This window comes from Poecilia latipinna, unplaced genomic scaffold (genome assembly GCF_001443285.1).
Source record: "Poecilia latipinna isolate Pla-1442-1.1 unplaced genomic scaffold, P_latipinna-1.0 Scaffold98, whole genome shotgun sequence".
NCBI classification, from domain to species: Eukaryota; Metazoa; Chordata; class Actinopteri; order Cyprinodontiformes; family Poeciliidae; genus Poecilia; species Poecilia latipinna.
This window is the reverse complement of record NW_015112714.1, coordinates 145,067-159,991: the sequence shown is the minus strand read 5'-3', so window position 1 is coordinate 159,991 and position 14,925 is coordinate 145,067. Positions and strand designations below refer to the sequence as shown.

The 14,925-nt window shown below is 40.5% G+C and overlaps 1 protein-coding gene and 1 long non-coding RNA gene across 2 annotated transcripts in view; one reads left to right on the top strand and one right to left on the bottom strand.

The window, feature by feature from the left end:
* The window catches only part of xylt1 (xylosyltransferase I), a 113,530-nt gene that overhangs the window by 28,365 nt on the left and 70,240 nt on the right, over positions 1-14,925 (bottom strand). Inside the window, exons 5-8 of the mRNA XM_015026335.1 lie at positions 14,661-14,741; positions 12,634-12,850; positions 12,035-12,211; positions 6,136-6,401 (exon numbers count right to left, since the gene is read on the bottom strand). Coding sequence (XP_014881821.1) covers positions 6,136-6,401; positions 12,035-12,211; positions 12,634-12,850; positions 14,661-14,741 — 741 coding nt within the window. The remainder of the gene's footprint in view (positions 1-6,135; positions 6,402-12,034; positions 12,212-12,633; positions 12,851-14,660; positions 14,742-14,925) is intronic.
* On the top strand, positions 6,232-11,358 carry LOC106942994 (uncharacterized). Its single transcript, XR_001423785.1, has 3 exons — positions 6,232-6,320; positions 10,207-10,341; positions 10,619-11,358. It is a non-coding gene; the product is annotated as an uncharacterized LOC106942994 (long non-coding RNA).

Sequence of the window (14,925 nt, the reverse complement as noted above, 5' to 3'; positions counted from 1 at the left end):
TTGGGGGGGGGGGGATGCTCAACAGCTGCTGACTGCTCATGTTCTCACTCCTTCTCACCCAGATTTCTAATCTCTGTGTATTCCAAACTCCTTATTCCACGTTTTCTTGCACACACACACACACACACACACACACACCCACACACACACACACACACACACACACACACACACACACATGCACCTTAACACAAACACAGTGTTCCCCCCCAGCTCCCCTGTGCAGCAGGCAGCCTCATCAGTATTCAGCTAAAGCACCAAGAGTCAACCAGAGCTAGCAAACGCTACCCTGACAAGCAGAGCAGCAAATACTTACACCCCCAAGGATTGCATTGCACACTTCCCCCAATCTCCTGCTTTGTTTTCTGTGTCTTTCGCCTTTCCTTTATTTTTTTTCTTCCCCCCCCCTCTTACAGCTCTCTGCGCTTTCTTTCACCTTGCTTTACCTCGGCTCTCAGGTCTCTCTGACCTGCCTTTCCAAAAAGCCGATACGAGAGGCTGAGCGAAGGGGGCCGAGCCGCAACCTGCACAGAAGCTCCATTCAGGCTTTTACTGCCCTGCCTCTCCAAGAAAGTCACAGCAAGCTGCTATCACTCTCCTTGTTCGTCTACTCTCTTTCACCGCGGTCTTATGCAGAAGCCAAGCCACCCATCTGTTAGACGAGATGTATGCTTTGCATGCACACAGCAACAAACGCCTCTGCCATGCGAGAGCAAACTTTGCACAACAGGCAGTTCCTATAAACAAAGTCCTAAGTAATCTTTTTTTTTTGCTGTGACACACTTCAAGGTAAACCCTGATCGATTGAATCACTTGGCCTCATTGGTAAAATTTCAGACCGATAAAATATAAAGAAGACAGCTCAAGGCACGGGGCCTCGCATCGTTTCACCAGACTAATTACACATTCAGTCATTATGCTGACACACCAGAGAGAGGCCAGATATGTGCGAGTGTAATTTTTATTTGTCTCTATTTTATTTATCTCATTGTTCTTAAAGCTTTTTTTGTGCTTCTTCCAATCCGTTTCAATGAGATCTATGCGAGATTATTAAATTAGGAAAAGCTTTTAATGCAAAGAAGGGAATGCACTGAATAAATTATTGTATTTTTTGAGAGAACCACATCTAAATGTTTCTTCTTTTTTTTTTAAAGACCTTAGAGAATCACTTTTCCACACTGCAGCAGAAGTATCAATCTACAGAGGGGGAAGTGAAGATCCAAAGAAATTCAAACTTTCCAAGGACGTTTTTCTGTTCAAGGAAAACAGGATGTATGTGAACTGTAGCACTTGTCGATTTTATTGAGAGATGTCTTTTAAATAAATAACTGCTGTCTCGTTATATTTATAGATCAAAATCTAAAACAATTAAAAACAGCCCCTACCTGAAGTAGGCCAAGTTAAGAAATGTTGGTAGGTGAGTTCATTAGTTTCTGAGCCCATTACTGACACCATTATGTGATAAATTCATTGTGGTTCCTTTAAATCTGATTGCTTCTTTCTTCTCTTTTCTCACATGAACCTTGCATGAACTTTTATCAAACATATGCTAAAGTAGCTCTCATTCCAAAATGTTTCCTTTATTGTTGTTAAAACATAAATTAGGTATGACATTTGTACAGATTAGAGTCTATTTAGCTGTAAAACATCTCAATACACTTCATCCGCTGCACGCAAATAGCTAAAACTTGCAAATCCTTGACACACCCCCCCCCCTCTCTAAAAATTTTTTCTAATTACTTTTTTTAATAGTTCAGACATAATATGCATAAATGCGCCCAGTGGAAATGGACATTGCACAGGGCGCTAAGCCAAAATCTACTGTCTTCCTTTTCTCCACTCTTGGGGGAACAGCCAATCAATACCAATGAAGGTCTTTCATTTTAGAGCTGCTGTTCAGTGTTGTTTAATGTTGTCACAACATGTTAGTGAAAAAACATTTTCACTTAATGATGAAAGACCTAGAAACGTACCTGCTTCATCACAGACCATGAGAGCTCAGGATTATAAGAGTATCAGAGAACTAAGAGCAGCATTCAAATTATGGTTCACATTAGAATGTAATATATTATTCTTGGGAGGACGAGGATGTTCCCCTTCTCCAACTAACTACCGGGACTGTGGCAGGATTCGGCAATTTTTTATTTTTTTTATCAGTAGTTTCACTTAGTAGGAGTATAATTTGCTGATGTAAACACTCACACTGTCCCTGAGCAAAACAGACAAACAGGATTAAAAGCTCAAACAGGATGAATGAACGTCCTGTCACTAAAGATACTGCTATGTGTTTTCTCATTTAACTTTCTCCCTTTGCAGAGAGTCATTCTTGCTCCTTTCACCCTCTGATGTTTTTCCTCGGAGTCTGCAGGCTCTCTGCTGTAAATCAAAGAAATTGCTGTAATGGCCGTAAAGCCCAGAACATAAACATAAACCTGAGAAAAACCGATTAGATTCAACCCTAAGACTTTATTTAGCTCTGGATCTGGACTGCATTTATGACACCGTGGCATATTTTTCAACAACACCTGTTTTTACATTTTAGTTCAGTTTTGTATTTTTAACCCGCTCTATGACTAGATTACATCTATAAGACTTTTATCCATTTATTGTTCTCTCTCTGTGACCTTGTGCTTTTGCTCATGCATTGATAATTTTTTACAGCTTTAGAACCATCTTTGTATTGCTGTGTCTGTGTTATGTTTTCTGACTCTGGTCTTTTAGTATTTATGATACAGCAATATAGAGGAGTCATGGTTTTTTTTGCTACAAAGCAAAAAAAGAAAGAAAAGAAAATGAATATATGAGAAGAACATACTTACTTAAACTCACAGGAAGTTGTAACTGGTAAAACAGGTAAATAAAAGTTCAAATTTGTCTAAACTTGTTTATTGTTGCAGTATTATGAGGGAGTTTGGCGCCTTTGTCCCCGCGGTCATTACATGAGAGTTCAGGGTAGATTAGTCAAACCTGCATACTTGCACATGCACAACTTTGTCTCAAATAGACGCACATCATTTGTGACCTCTGGGTTTTTAACCATTTACAACTGTCCCCATTGCTTCAATTAAAAAAAAAAAAAAAAAAGCACTACGTTGCCAAAAAGTATTGGGTCACGACTCCAAATGAATTAATTCAGTTGCTTGAACCAGATAATAGAAAGGCTAATTGGAACAGCTCCTACTACATACCATACATTTATTTTTAGGTACTCTGGTCCTCAAGACACACTGCCTGGCATGTTTTAGATGTTTTCCTGCATCGGCACACCAGATTTCAGATTAACAGGGGCTCACTGAACTGCAATCATCTGAATCAGGTGTGTTAAAACAGGGAAACATCTAAAACATGCAGGGCAGTGTGTCTTCAGGACCAGGGTTGGGAAATGCTGCTCTATGGAAAAGATCCAGTGCCTGAATGAAAAAAAAAAGACTATAGCTAACTATAGCTGGCAGATTCCTTTTTATTTTTTATTTTTGTTTTGACGTATGGAAAACATGAAATCTGTCTTCCTTTCATCATCATTTTAAAGAACATTTACACTGCAGGCCAGACAGTGGGTGGCAGAGGGGTTTGCTACTGCTTCATTTCCTGCACATGAGGAGGAAATCACACAAAGAGGTGATTGCTTCTGCAGTGCCACCTAGATTTACTAAACAAATGAGACAGTCGGTTCACTTATGTGGGTCTAAAACTTTTCCAAAGCATGATGTGGACTGGCCATTTGGAAAACGACCAACAAAAGCAGTTCAACTCAATTCAGTTTATTTGCGTCGTCTCACATCTAATGCCTGCTTTATATGAGCTCTACTGTGGACAAAGTGATGAATTAACTGAGTGATTAACAGAGTGATCTAAGCAATTTTCCTTCTTTTTTTCAAACAGGAGTTTGAAAGTTCTCATTTCCGAGTAAAAAAACAGAACAAGAAATTAAGTTGTAGGTACATTTTGTTTCACTTTTGTAAGAAATGTGAAGAAGCCTGAGTTCTTTTATGGCACTATCTGAAAACGCCTTGACTTGGATTCTTTGCTTTCGAGCCGCTACAGCAGACAGAGTGCCTGTCTGTCTTCATAGAGTCCATTAAGTAGATTTCTCAGCCAAAAATGTGTCTTTTTCAAATGGTCATGCTTTATGGTTGCGCTCCTGTGAGGAGCGTCCAAACCATTAGTTTATCATCTGCTGTTCGCAAAGAACCAGCCAATGAGTGAAGCCGACCACGACGGATGTATGAAATGACCGGCACGCATTCCTGCAGCCTGTTGTTACAGCAGAAAGGAGAGGAAAAGATTGAGGTTATTTTTGTTAAGTAAAGGCAAAGTGATAAAAAATAATCCAATAAAAATGATGTATTCACTAAGCGTTTTAATGTTAATGACATTACAGTCAGCTTAATCAGTCATGGCAGCTAGTCACAACCGTCCTAATAAAAATCACACCAAACGTATACTTTGAATGAAAACAAGAGGGTCCAGCTCCAGTTTGATTACCACTCTTCAATTCATTTCAGGCAGAAATGCAATATTCACCTTCAGACTAGTAGCACAAAGTCAAAATCTGTCCAATTAAAATGCAATTTCAAACAATCTGATTAAAGAAATCACAAAATGATAGTTTCAGGTGAAGAAAAACAGCACTTTGCTTCAAAACTTGATTTCGTTTTAATCCCTCAGCATGTGAAAGAACTGAACAACAGTGGAGAGGAACAAGACCCCTCTGACAGGAAGTGATGTCGAGCAGAACCAAGATCATGATCAGGCTTGACCAGCGAGTCAAGGGGATGAGAGGATACGAGGGAAGCGCAACCACAGATCCGACCGGAGGTAATGCATGTGTTCTGTACAATTTTTAGATTGAGCATCCCTGACCGCTGACCAGTTGTTTGAAAACTCAAAAAATTGCATCTTTTTCTAATGACTACTGCACCAAGTGCAACCACATCCAGTTGACACTTGTCAATGTGGAAGCTGTTCCTGAGGGAGGAAGACTCAAAGTTAGCAGTGTTCAGTATCAGTAAGGAGAAGTAAGAATGAATTACACACAAAGACATAAGAGGTGTTTCATAAATAATAATACAAAAAACTTTTCTATGACAGGTCCATACAGGTCTGCTGTTCAGTAGGCTATTAGAGAAAGCAAAACTTACCAGAGAAAAAAAGGAAGACTCAGTGAACAACTGCAAAGTTTCTCTGTTTTATCCTTTTGAGTTTTAAATCTCTGTCATTCATGAAATTTGTTGCATTTGTAAATGTTGGCAGCCTTGTGGAAATATTCAGATTCAGGTAAGGACCCACAATATTTAGAGAAGACACACAGAAAGCTAACCTGGCTAAATGCTAACAGAAGATGCTAACAGAAGAACCGCATGTGTTATGCTAAGACCCTGCTTCACAGCGACTCCTCCTTCACACACAATGTGAACTCTGTTCCTTATAAAATTAAGAATTTACTGCAACTGTTATTCTCAATAAAAAAAAAATAAAATAAAATAAAAACTGAATTTACCTAAAGTTGGTATCGGGAGGTACCAAAACAAGATTAGCGCATCACAATTAGTTTCTGTTTGAAAAAAAAATTTTTTTTGAAGAAGGAAAACCAAACTAATAACAAAATGACACCAAAAGGCAAGTACATGAAATTGACGTACAGCCTTTTGTTCATTTTATTTCAACCGCATACAGTGTATTTACAGCACTCTGAAATTCATTCATTCCTACTAATAATAGACCAAGCTGGCTTTCTGCGGTATGACCTACATAGCCTCATTATCGCAGAGATAAATTGATGGTGTCATATTGTGTTACAAAATGAAAGGCTTTAGCCAGGCCTCCCAGTTGCTTATTGAAGCTATCCATTGTTATCCTATTTCCATGATATGTGATCTTATGAGGCGATGCACCAGGAGAAACGCGGAAGGCCATTTATGTGCCGCGCAATGTGGTTTCCAAAGCTAATAAAGGTGAGTCTGGTTTCCGAGAAGACGACGAACTGGACAAACACAAGCTGCAGGTGTGTAATAATAGCAGCAATTACAAGAGTGGTGGTAGTGAAATAAATGCTGAAGAGCTACATGCGTGTGTATCGGTGAATGTACGGGGCTGTTTACCCTCTCAAGCGCACACATTTTTAGGAAAACCAACCTGCAGCTGTGATCGTTTGGGTTCCCCTGAAGCGAGGCCGCAGCCCTCACCAGGCCCATCCGCGTGAAGGAGTGGTAATACGTGAGCAGCGTGTCCGACAGGCTGGCGACGCCATCTGGCTCGTCGTAAACATTCTCCCAGTACGAGTTCAGTCCCAGGGTCCCCTGGGGGAGCGGTCCAAACAGGTAGGCATCCAGCTGGTTCACTATCTCCTGGTTCACGCTGGCCTCAAACTTCCTGGCGAAGAAGGTGGGCCGCACCGTTTGCTGCAGAAACGCAGAGCGAGGCGGGAGGCGAGCAGAGGAGCGAAGCAGGGACAGAGGAGATAAAGAGAAGAAAAAAAAAGAGGAGAAGATTATTAAACGGTGGTGAGCCAGGATGTGAGGGGAACGAAATGTGATGTGTGAGATACGTGTGGAAGTGATAGGTGGGCAGAGAAGAGAGAGAGGGAAAAAAAAATGCTGATAAGAGGTTGAGTAGGGGGGCGGCTGAAGGCAGCAGACCGAAAACGAGAAAAATCGTCTTCTTAGAGATTTGTGAATGAATTAGAATCTGTATTAAATCAAAATTGCCCTCTATTTGGTCTCACTTTTCAATCTGCAAATACATTTGTGTTAAAGGCTCCCAATGGTAATGTGTCAGTATAACCAAAAATGGCTATGAGAAAAACTGAAAAAAAAAAAAAAACACTGAGGGTGTTAAATGTTTACACCAGAGGTTCCCAAACTGTGGGGCGCGCTCCCTAGGGGGGGCGCTGTGTCATTGCAGGGGGGGCGCGGGAAGCCGTCTGGATGAAAAAAAAACAAAACATGAACACTGTATGCGCTGGGTTTTTACCTTAGAATGGCCAACTCTCTGCTATTCCTCTGTAAATTTGATACAGTAGAGGCTTCCACACTTCCCATATTTGTGTCCTCCGTCACTTTTATCAGCAGTTAAAACTGTTTAATCCGTTGTTAACATGTTGTAACCTGTTTTTCCGAGCCGCCTTTAAACGCAACATGAGCGCTACGACGCTTGCGCTGGGTTTACACCTGTGAAGGAGACCTGCTGCTGCTGGGCGGAGCTGCGTAGGTTTGTGTTAGAATCACGGCAGCAAACCAGCAAAACACAAAGAACTTTTCACTTTTCACAGTTTTTCCCTCCAAACTAACCGACTGAGTTGAGTAAAGCTGCTGGATGCAGGTAATGTTAGCTAAAAGATGACTAGCTGATGTTAGCTAAAAGATGACTAGCTAATGTTAGCTAAAAGATGACTAGCTAATATCAATACAGAACCTTAAGCTTAACAAGTACCAAGTACCTTGTAGGCTACCGATGTTGGTGTCTATTTTCAGCTACATACATTCATTTTGCCCCCAAAAAAGTCAATGCCTCCCGTCACACGCGTCGGTCAACCAGACAGACATTTGTAATCCATAGGGGGGGCGCAGAAAATGTTTGGAAACCACTGGGGGCGGCGCAGAAGAAAAAGTTTGGGAACCACTGGTGTACACAATCTATATAGATATCTAAAAAATGAAAAGTTAAGAAAATATTTTAACTTTAAATCAAGAATTTATATTATCCCTTATCTCATTCAGCTTATTTAAACAGGTTTGTTTTGCTTTGATCAATGATTGCATCCAGTTCTTTCACTATTTACTTACAGTAGTTTAGTATAAGACTGTTTTGCATTTTCTAAAGCCAGTTTTAATCTGTGTTTTGGATTTTTGTCCCATCAGTCTAACCTAAACTGAAATATAGAGGATATTTCAAAACCTAAGAGCTCTATAGCAACTGCCAAGCACGGTGGTGGTAGTATCATATTGAGGGTCTATTTCACTGCCTGCCTGTGGCACTAATGCATTGCAGTCGAGCTGCTGCTTGTCAAAGGCATATTTACTCAAATATTAGGAACAGTGTATGAATATATCGGAGCCCGGAGAGGATATCCACATACAAACATTTCAACCCTCACCACCCAGTTGACTTGAAATTCACCACGAAAACTGCAAGTCACTCACAACATCGTTGCCTGATGTTGTAGTTAATAAAAGAAAAACTTTCAGGATCAATTGTAATTTAAGATAGGTAGGGAAGAAAAGAAAATCTCTTATTTCCCAGCTATCTGCATGTAAATTTGGGCAGAGTTGGAAAGTGTGATTCAACAGAAACTTTCATCTAACATGCCCCCGTTTTGTCTGTCTGAGTCTGGTCTTTGCCTCCGATTCATCCACATCTTTTTCCACTTCTTTGTCCACGCCACGTCGCTTATTCTGTGGTTGATGATGCATCATGAAATTTGCCTCCTCCACAGCTTGGCTTTGACACAAACACATCTAATGTTAGTCCCAGACATCAAACTATTTATCTTGCAGTACCAAACACGTTGGTGTTACCTGCAAAAAAAAAAAAAAAAACCTTAACCGATAAAAGAGGAGACCTAATGAGGTGGCTGCTCATTTTCTTGGAATTCAGTTTTTTTTTCTCATGTAGCAGTAAGTGTGGGATGATGTACGGCAAGCCGGAGGTGTTAAATTAAACATAGATATGCTTCCAGAGTGAGGAGGGGCCCCCGGCTCACATTCTGTGGAGTCGATTGAAAGAACTGATTCGTTTATTCTGAAGCATGCTAAAGTACATCTTAGTACAAAAAAGTTCTTTATTTTAGCGATTCACTTCAAATTCATGTATTATACAAATTAAATACACAGAGTCTGACACATTGTAGGCGTTTGTTTCTGCTAATCTTTATGATTGTGGCTTACTGCTAATGAAAACCAAACTTCAATTTATCAACAAAGAAAAACAACAAATGTATAATAAAAAATAACATTACAAAAATGTTATATTTTGGCATTTTTCTGGCTTACACAATCTTGAGAAAATTGACTTGGCAGTCGTCCATTAAATTTTCTGCTTCCCGAAAATGCGATATTTACATTAGAATAGTTTTTAACACATGAACATACTGCTTCAAAGTATGTCCATGTGCATTATGTGCACTCGACACTTGGTTGCGACTCATTTTTGCATAAATTACTACAGAACGCAGCAGGCTGTGGAGGCAATCAGTCTGTTGTTCTGCTGAGGTGTTCAGGAAGCCCAGAGAGCTTGAAAAGCCGCTTTTAGCTTGTCAGTGTTTTCGGATCCGGTGTCTCTCGTCTTCCTCTAAACAATAGTTCATAATTTCTCTCCGAGGTTTAAATCAGGACAGTTTGCTGGCCAATCAGTCACAGTGCCACTAAGCAGGTATTCTTGATGGGAAATGAAATCAGCTTTTCCATACATCTTGAAAAGCAACAGGAGTGTTGCACCCTGGAAATAGTTAATTTAGATTATTATAATTTTTCTTTAAAGTTATGGATAAAACACTAAATTAATTTACATAATGTATTTTATTTGCAAATTATAGACAGGCAGGTGCACAAACTTTATTGTAGAATGTGCAATTTTATTGTTAAAAACATTATGTCCTGTTATTTTTGTTCAGGCGCATAAGTTTTACAGAATTTGAGGTGGGCGCTATGTCACTGATGGCATCAAAAGTAGAAAAATAAACTCTGTAATTTGACTGTCATCATCTGTGCATCCATGAGGATAACATAACATTTCTGTGAAAAAAATCTTTTTTGAAAGTTTTATGTAATATTTACATTTTCTGAAAAAACTGAATTTGGATTTCCATCAGCTGTAAGTCATAAGCATTAAAGTTAACAGAAATAAACCATTACAATATATCACTCTGTGTAATTTTTTTCCCCCAGAGATAACAGGGAAAAACCTGTAACTAAATGATAACAAAAAGGTCACACACTCTCTCAAGTTCCCCCAAGAGAATTGACTTTAAAATTACTTTATTTGAGACTTTTTCCTGTCTAAATTGTTACTTAATTGATATAAGATTGTTTACAAGATATTTCTTGTTAGCATTGCTTAATCTCCTGCGTTTTTCTCCACTGCGGTTGGCCAGGACGTTGGTCCAGCTTGCGAGGGTTTTGAATGCGGTTCATGAATAAATGAACATCATTACTAAAATAATTTATAAGAGGATCAGTTAGTCCTCTCACAGGGCTGCTTTGTTTCCAGGGTCAGACCTCACTGACACCACGTCGAAAGCCAAGCGGACCCCGCAGCAGCGCCAAGGAGCTCAGGGCAACGTTTTGGCACTGGTCTGCCAGGGACAGAAGCGAGACAACCAGGTTTGGCGGAGGGAGCGTGGAGGTCAGTGTGATGGCTGGTATTTGGAGAGCACTGCACATGAAGTGACTCACCACATGAAGGATATGAGTAAAAATGAAGCTAAGCCAAGGCAGACTGTGTATGGTTACTTTGTTCTTTTCTGTTTTAAGAGCCGCCTGAAAGTCAAATAGTGAAACAAAGTTACTTTATTTGTGATAAGCTGGCCAAATCCCCCCCCCCTGTCTCTCTCTTTGTCTCCCAATACCAAAGGCAAACAGGACCTAATTACAGCTACTGCTGCTTTTCTCTCCTCTATCAGGGTCATCCTAATGGAGATGTGATTTTGCACATATTGACAGTGAATGCTGTGGGACGCCGAGCGTGAGAGGACCGGTTCGTTTTATTACGATTGACTGCTGTTGATTTTCTACTAAATGCTGCACTCATGCATTAAAAGGAGACATTTATTTATGTTGATTTTAGCTTTTTAAACTGTCCCTCAGGAGTATGTCTGATATATGTGTTGGTAATTATTTGTGCGACCTTTGTTTGACCAAAATAACCTTTCTGAACGTTTGTAGTTTAGGAGAAGAGCGAAAGAAATAGTGGAATCCTTTTGCTCAACATCAGCAATAAGATAGAAAAAAAATGCTTTTAGTTACATTGTTGTGAAGTTTGTCCCAATGAGATTACTTATGCTATTGCTTGTTTGTTACACTTGAGTGTTTCAGATCATTAAGACGTAGTTTGATTAGAGAAACAAAGGCTGAGTAAATATAGAAAGCAATTTTCAAAATTAACTTAAAAAAGTTATCAAAACTAACTAACCAACTTAACGTCAAAAAGCAACTGTCTCTTCAACCTGATGAAGAGTTTTTTTTTTTTTTTTTTTGCATCACTGTAGAAGAATTTGAAAATCTGGATATTTTTTTTTTAACCAATGCACTTCTTTTGTTTCCGTAGTTCAGACTGATGTTAGCCAACCCCAACAACTAGCAGCTTGTATGACCACCATGTTTTACAGCTTAAAGAAGGAATGATTGAAATAAAAGCCAGTTTTTAAAATATATTTTCTCATTGTATTTTTTATTTTTTTATTTTTTTACAGAAAACAGTGAAGAAAAAATTTATTGAAATCGGAAATTGCATATGGCATAAAAACAAATCTCAGATTTGCTATCGACCCATAAAACCCAGGCTGAGTTTTACGTCAGATATAACTGGACACAAAACTTTCAGAAAGTTTCACTGATGTCTCGTTATGCCAAATAATATTTTCCAAAAGCTGTTGGAGATCATCAAGATGTTTTCTAACAGATGTGCGATTTTGAGTTATTTTTGATCAGGTGTGGTTTTTCGCCTTGAAACTCTCCTATGGAGGTCATTGTTGCCAATAATCTGTTCCCTGTTGTTCAGTTATAAACGCTGACCTCAGCTGAGGCAAGTGAGACCTGCTGTGCTTTAAATGTTGTTCATTCAGGTTAAGTTCAACCAAGTTTGTCTGATGTCAAAATTTGTTTTTGTATATCTGCAAAAAAAAAACAAAACTGAAGTTGGTGCACATCTTTTCTTTGCACTATTTTTGAATGTTTTTTTTTTTTAACTACTAATGATCCTACAAAACTGAAATTATCAGGAAGAAGGAAAAAAATGCACCAAAACACCATTTATTATGAATTTTAACTTCAAGTGTTGCTGCTGATCAATCACAACAGGCGGGGCGTGTTGCGTTTACCTGGAAGCGGTGAAAGTCTGAAGGCTTGAAGTCATTGGGCGAGCATCCGCACCAGTCCACGATGTGCTTGTACTGACACTTGCAGCCCAGTTTACGGTTCCAGTTGGTGATGCGCAGGTTGTTGTCCACCATGCTCTCGCAGTGGGCGCTGTTCTCCAGCACGGTGTGGAAGAACGACTGAGAGACGAGGAGGAAAACAGGTGGCGAGATAAGGAGGGAAAAATAAAAGAGATGGAAAATTAGAAAAACCGTGTGCCTGTTGTTTTTACCCACATAATCCACTTGACAAGAGGAAATAAGATTGGGAGCAGGAAAAAAAAATAGATTTACTACAGCTCTTGATAAACATTCAATTTCCCTGCAGAGGTTTATGTTGTTTCCCCCCCAACCTGAGTTAATGGCTGATAGGTTAGGATCTTAAGTCTCTCCGACTCTCGGTGTCCGCCTTTGAGTCATCTCACATTAACAAAAGGAGAACAGTGTGACTGTTGTTTGTTAAATGATGCGGTGCAAATACAAAGCAGGGCTTGCAAGTTAGAGAGAAAAAAAAAAAAAAAAAGATGTGACCTTGTGTGTGTTTGTGTGCTGGCCTGTGTTACCTCAGCAGGCAGCAGCGTGTACGCGTAGAATCGCTTCATGTTGGTGACCAGATCGTCTTTGGAGTTGATCACATATTCCACAAACACGCGGTTGAGGAGGAACCAATCAGAGCCGCCATCCACAGAGATGCCTTCTGGGATTTTTCGGTCGCCCAGCCTCCACATGTGAGTGTCGCATTCGTAGAAGAGACGATCCAGACCCTGCTTACGGATGAACCTGACAGAGACAAACAGGACGGTCTGGTCACACAGCTGACAACTGGACAAAAATCTTCTTTCACGAGATAAAGATAGTAGAAAAAGTCCAAAAATGTGTAAGATTTTTTTTTCCCCCCTTGGCAATTATTCTCTTAAAATGGTGCCACATTTGTAAGAAAGATGTGGGTTCAGTTTATGTGATGGTTACCAGTCCTAAAGGCTCCGTTCACACAGAAGGCAAATACGACCCAAATCTGCGGTTTTCCCCAAAACGCGACCTATATCCCGCTTTTTCAACGCCGTCTGAACGGACCAATCTTTTCACCCCCCGAAAAGACCTGATGTGTGCCACTTCCATGTGTGCTACTGACTCATATCCGGGTTTTTTCAAAGCGTCTGCTGCCTTCACCGTCATGCCGCATTTTATCTGACTTTTATGTCATCGATGTGAGACGTGTCATAATTCGGCACCAGACGAAGCCACATGTGGAAAGTCGGGATGTAAACGATGACTGAAAATTACGATTGTGAACTTAAGAAAGAAGTGCGTCGCTGAAGCGCATCATCACATCACGATCAGACCACTGCTGGGTCTGACTACACATCCAGATTCCTCTACAGAAGTTGCAGTCAATGCTCCACAAAAAGCCATCGCTGTTAGTGACGCTTTCTTATTAGCTTTCTTCGTGTCGTTATGATTTTGTGACATTGTTGGCTGTGAACTTCAAAATGGATCGATAAACTCCTCCATCCATTATGACGTCTGTAAACAATGCTTGTTGAATGACATCAATGTTCTTCACATGTGAGTCACTTTGGGGACGTGAACCGTTCACACGGAAATCTCATTTTGGTCGAGTTTAATTAGTTGTATAAATAAAAAAGCCAAAAAAATAAAGATCAGAATTGAGCATCAAGAACTGTTATGTGGATTTTATTCTCTATTCCCTAACGATTATCTTTACTACAGGATACAACATTTTCATCCTCGTTCCAAACCTTATTCCCCATCTATTTCAGAGACACTCCTCTCTGTAAAGATGCAAAAAAAAAAAAAAAAACACAAAAAAAAAGTGAGCAAACGGCACAAAAAATGCACACAGAAATGCTGCACAGAGAGCTGGGCAGCCACAACTTCTCACTAGATATTTCACTACACCCGCTGCAGTAACAGTGACAGCCTACAGACACAGCAGGTGGTGTTACTCCTGCGAACAGATCAAGTGTTGGATGCGGGGAGTCAAATTTAGGTCAGGCAGGTCAGACTGCTCCCTCTGCCATCTGAATGGCGATGTGTTGAACCGGTGCCGCGCGCTCAGACATTAATCTTTGTAGTAAAGAGGTTCGGGGCGATTAATGCGGTCGTTGAGATGTTCGATTTAATTAGTCGCGCGCGCGTTTTAATAAACAAGAAGCTCTTCTGTCGGAGGGGATCACGTGATCAGACACAGCGGCCGCAATCACGAAAAGGTACCGCTGAGTCACACTGACTCATGCGTGCTTGCGGGACATTTGCTCCCGCTGCTTCGGGTCTTTCTGCCCACGGTGCTGAGCGATGACTGGGCCCGGCCACGAGGGCGCGACCGGGCAGAGAGCGAGGTGGCGTCAGCGGCGAGCGGCGCTCTGGCAGCAACCTCGCCTCACCAAGAAGGTTAATTAATGGAGCCCACAGATGGGAAGCTAATTGTGTTATGATTCAGTGTCCACGTTGTGTTGGCACATGAGCTGCAAGTGTGGGAGCGAATAGGGGGGGAAAAGAGACAGAGGGAAGGAGGCAGAAGGCTGCTGGAAGTGAGGCTACATAGGAAGATTCAGAAAGTACGTCTTACCTTGCATTGTCCCGTCCGTGGGACTTAATGAAATTCAGGTCTCTGAACTTGGATAGGAACGCCACCAGCTGGTTATTGTTCCTGAAATAAATTAAAAAAAAAAGAGAATGCCTTCATCTTGACTGGGAACATATGGTGAGCGCTGTATAGTGGACGGAAATTGATTCTCCAGCACAAATGATAGGTTTAATGACTTTTTGGAGGACAGCTGCGCAAATGGGTTCATCTGTTACAGCCAGGTTGTAAAAGACGCCTTAAAAAAAAA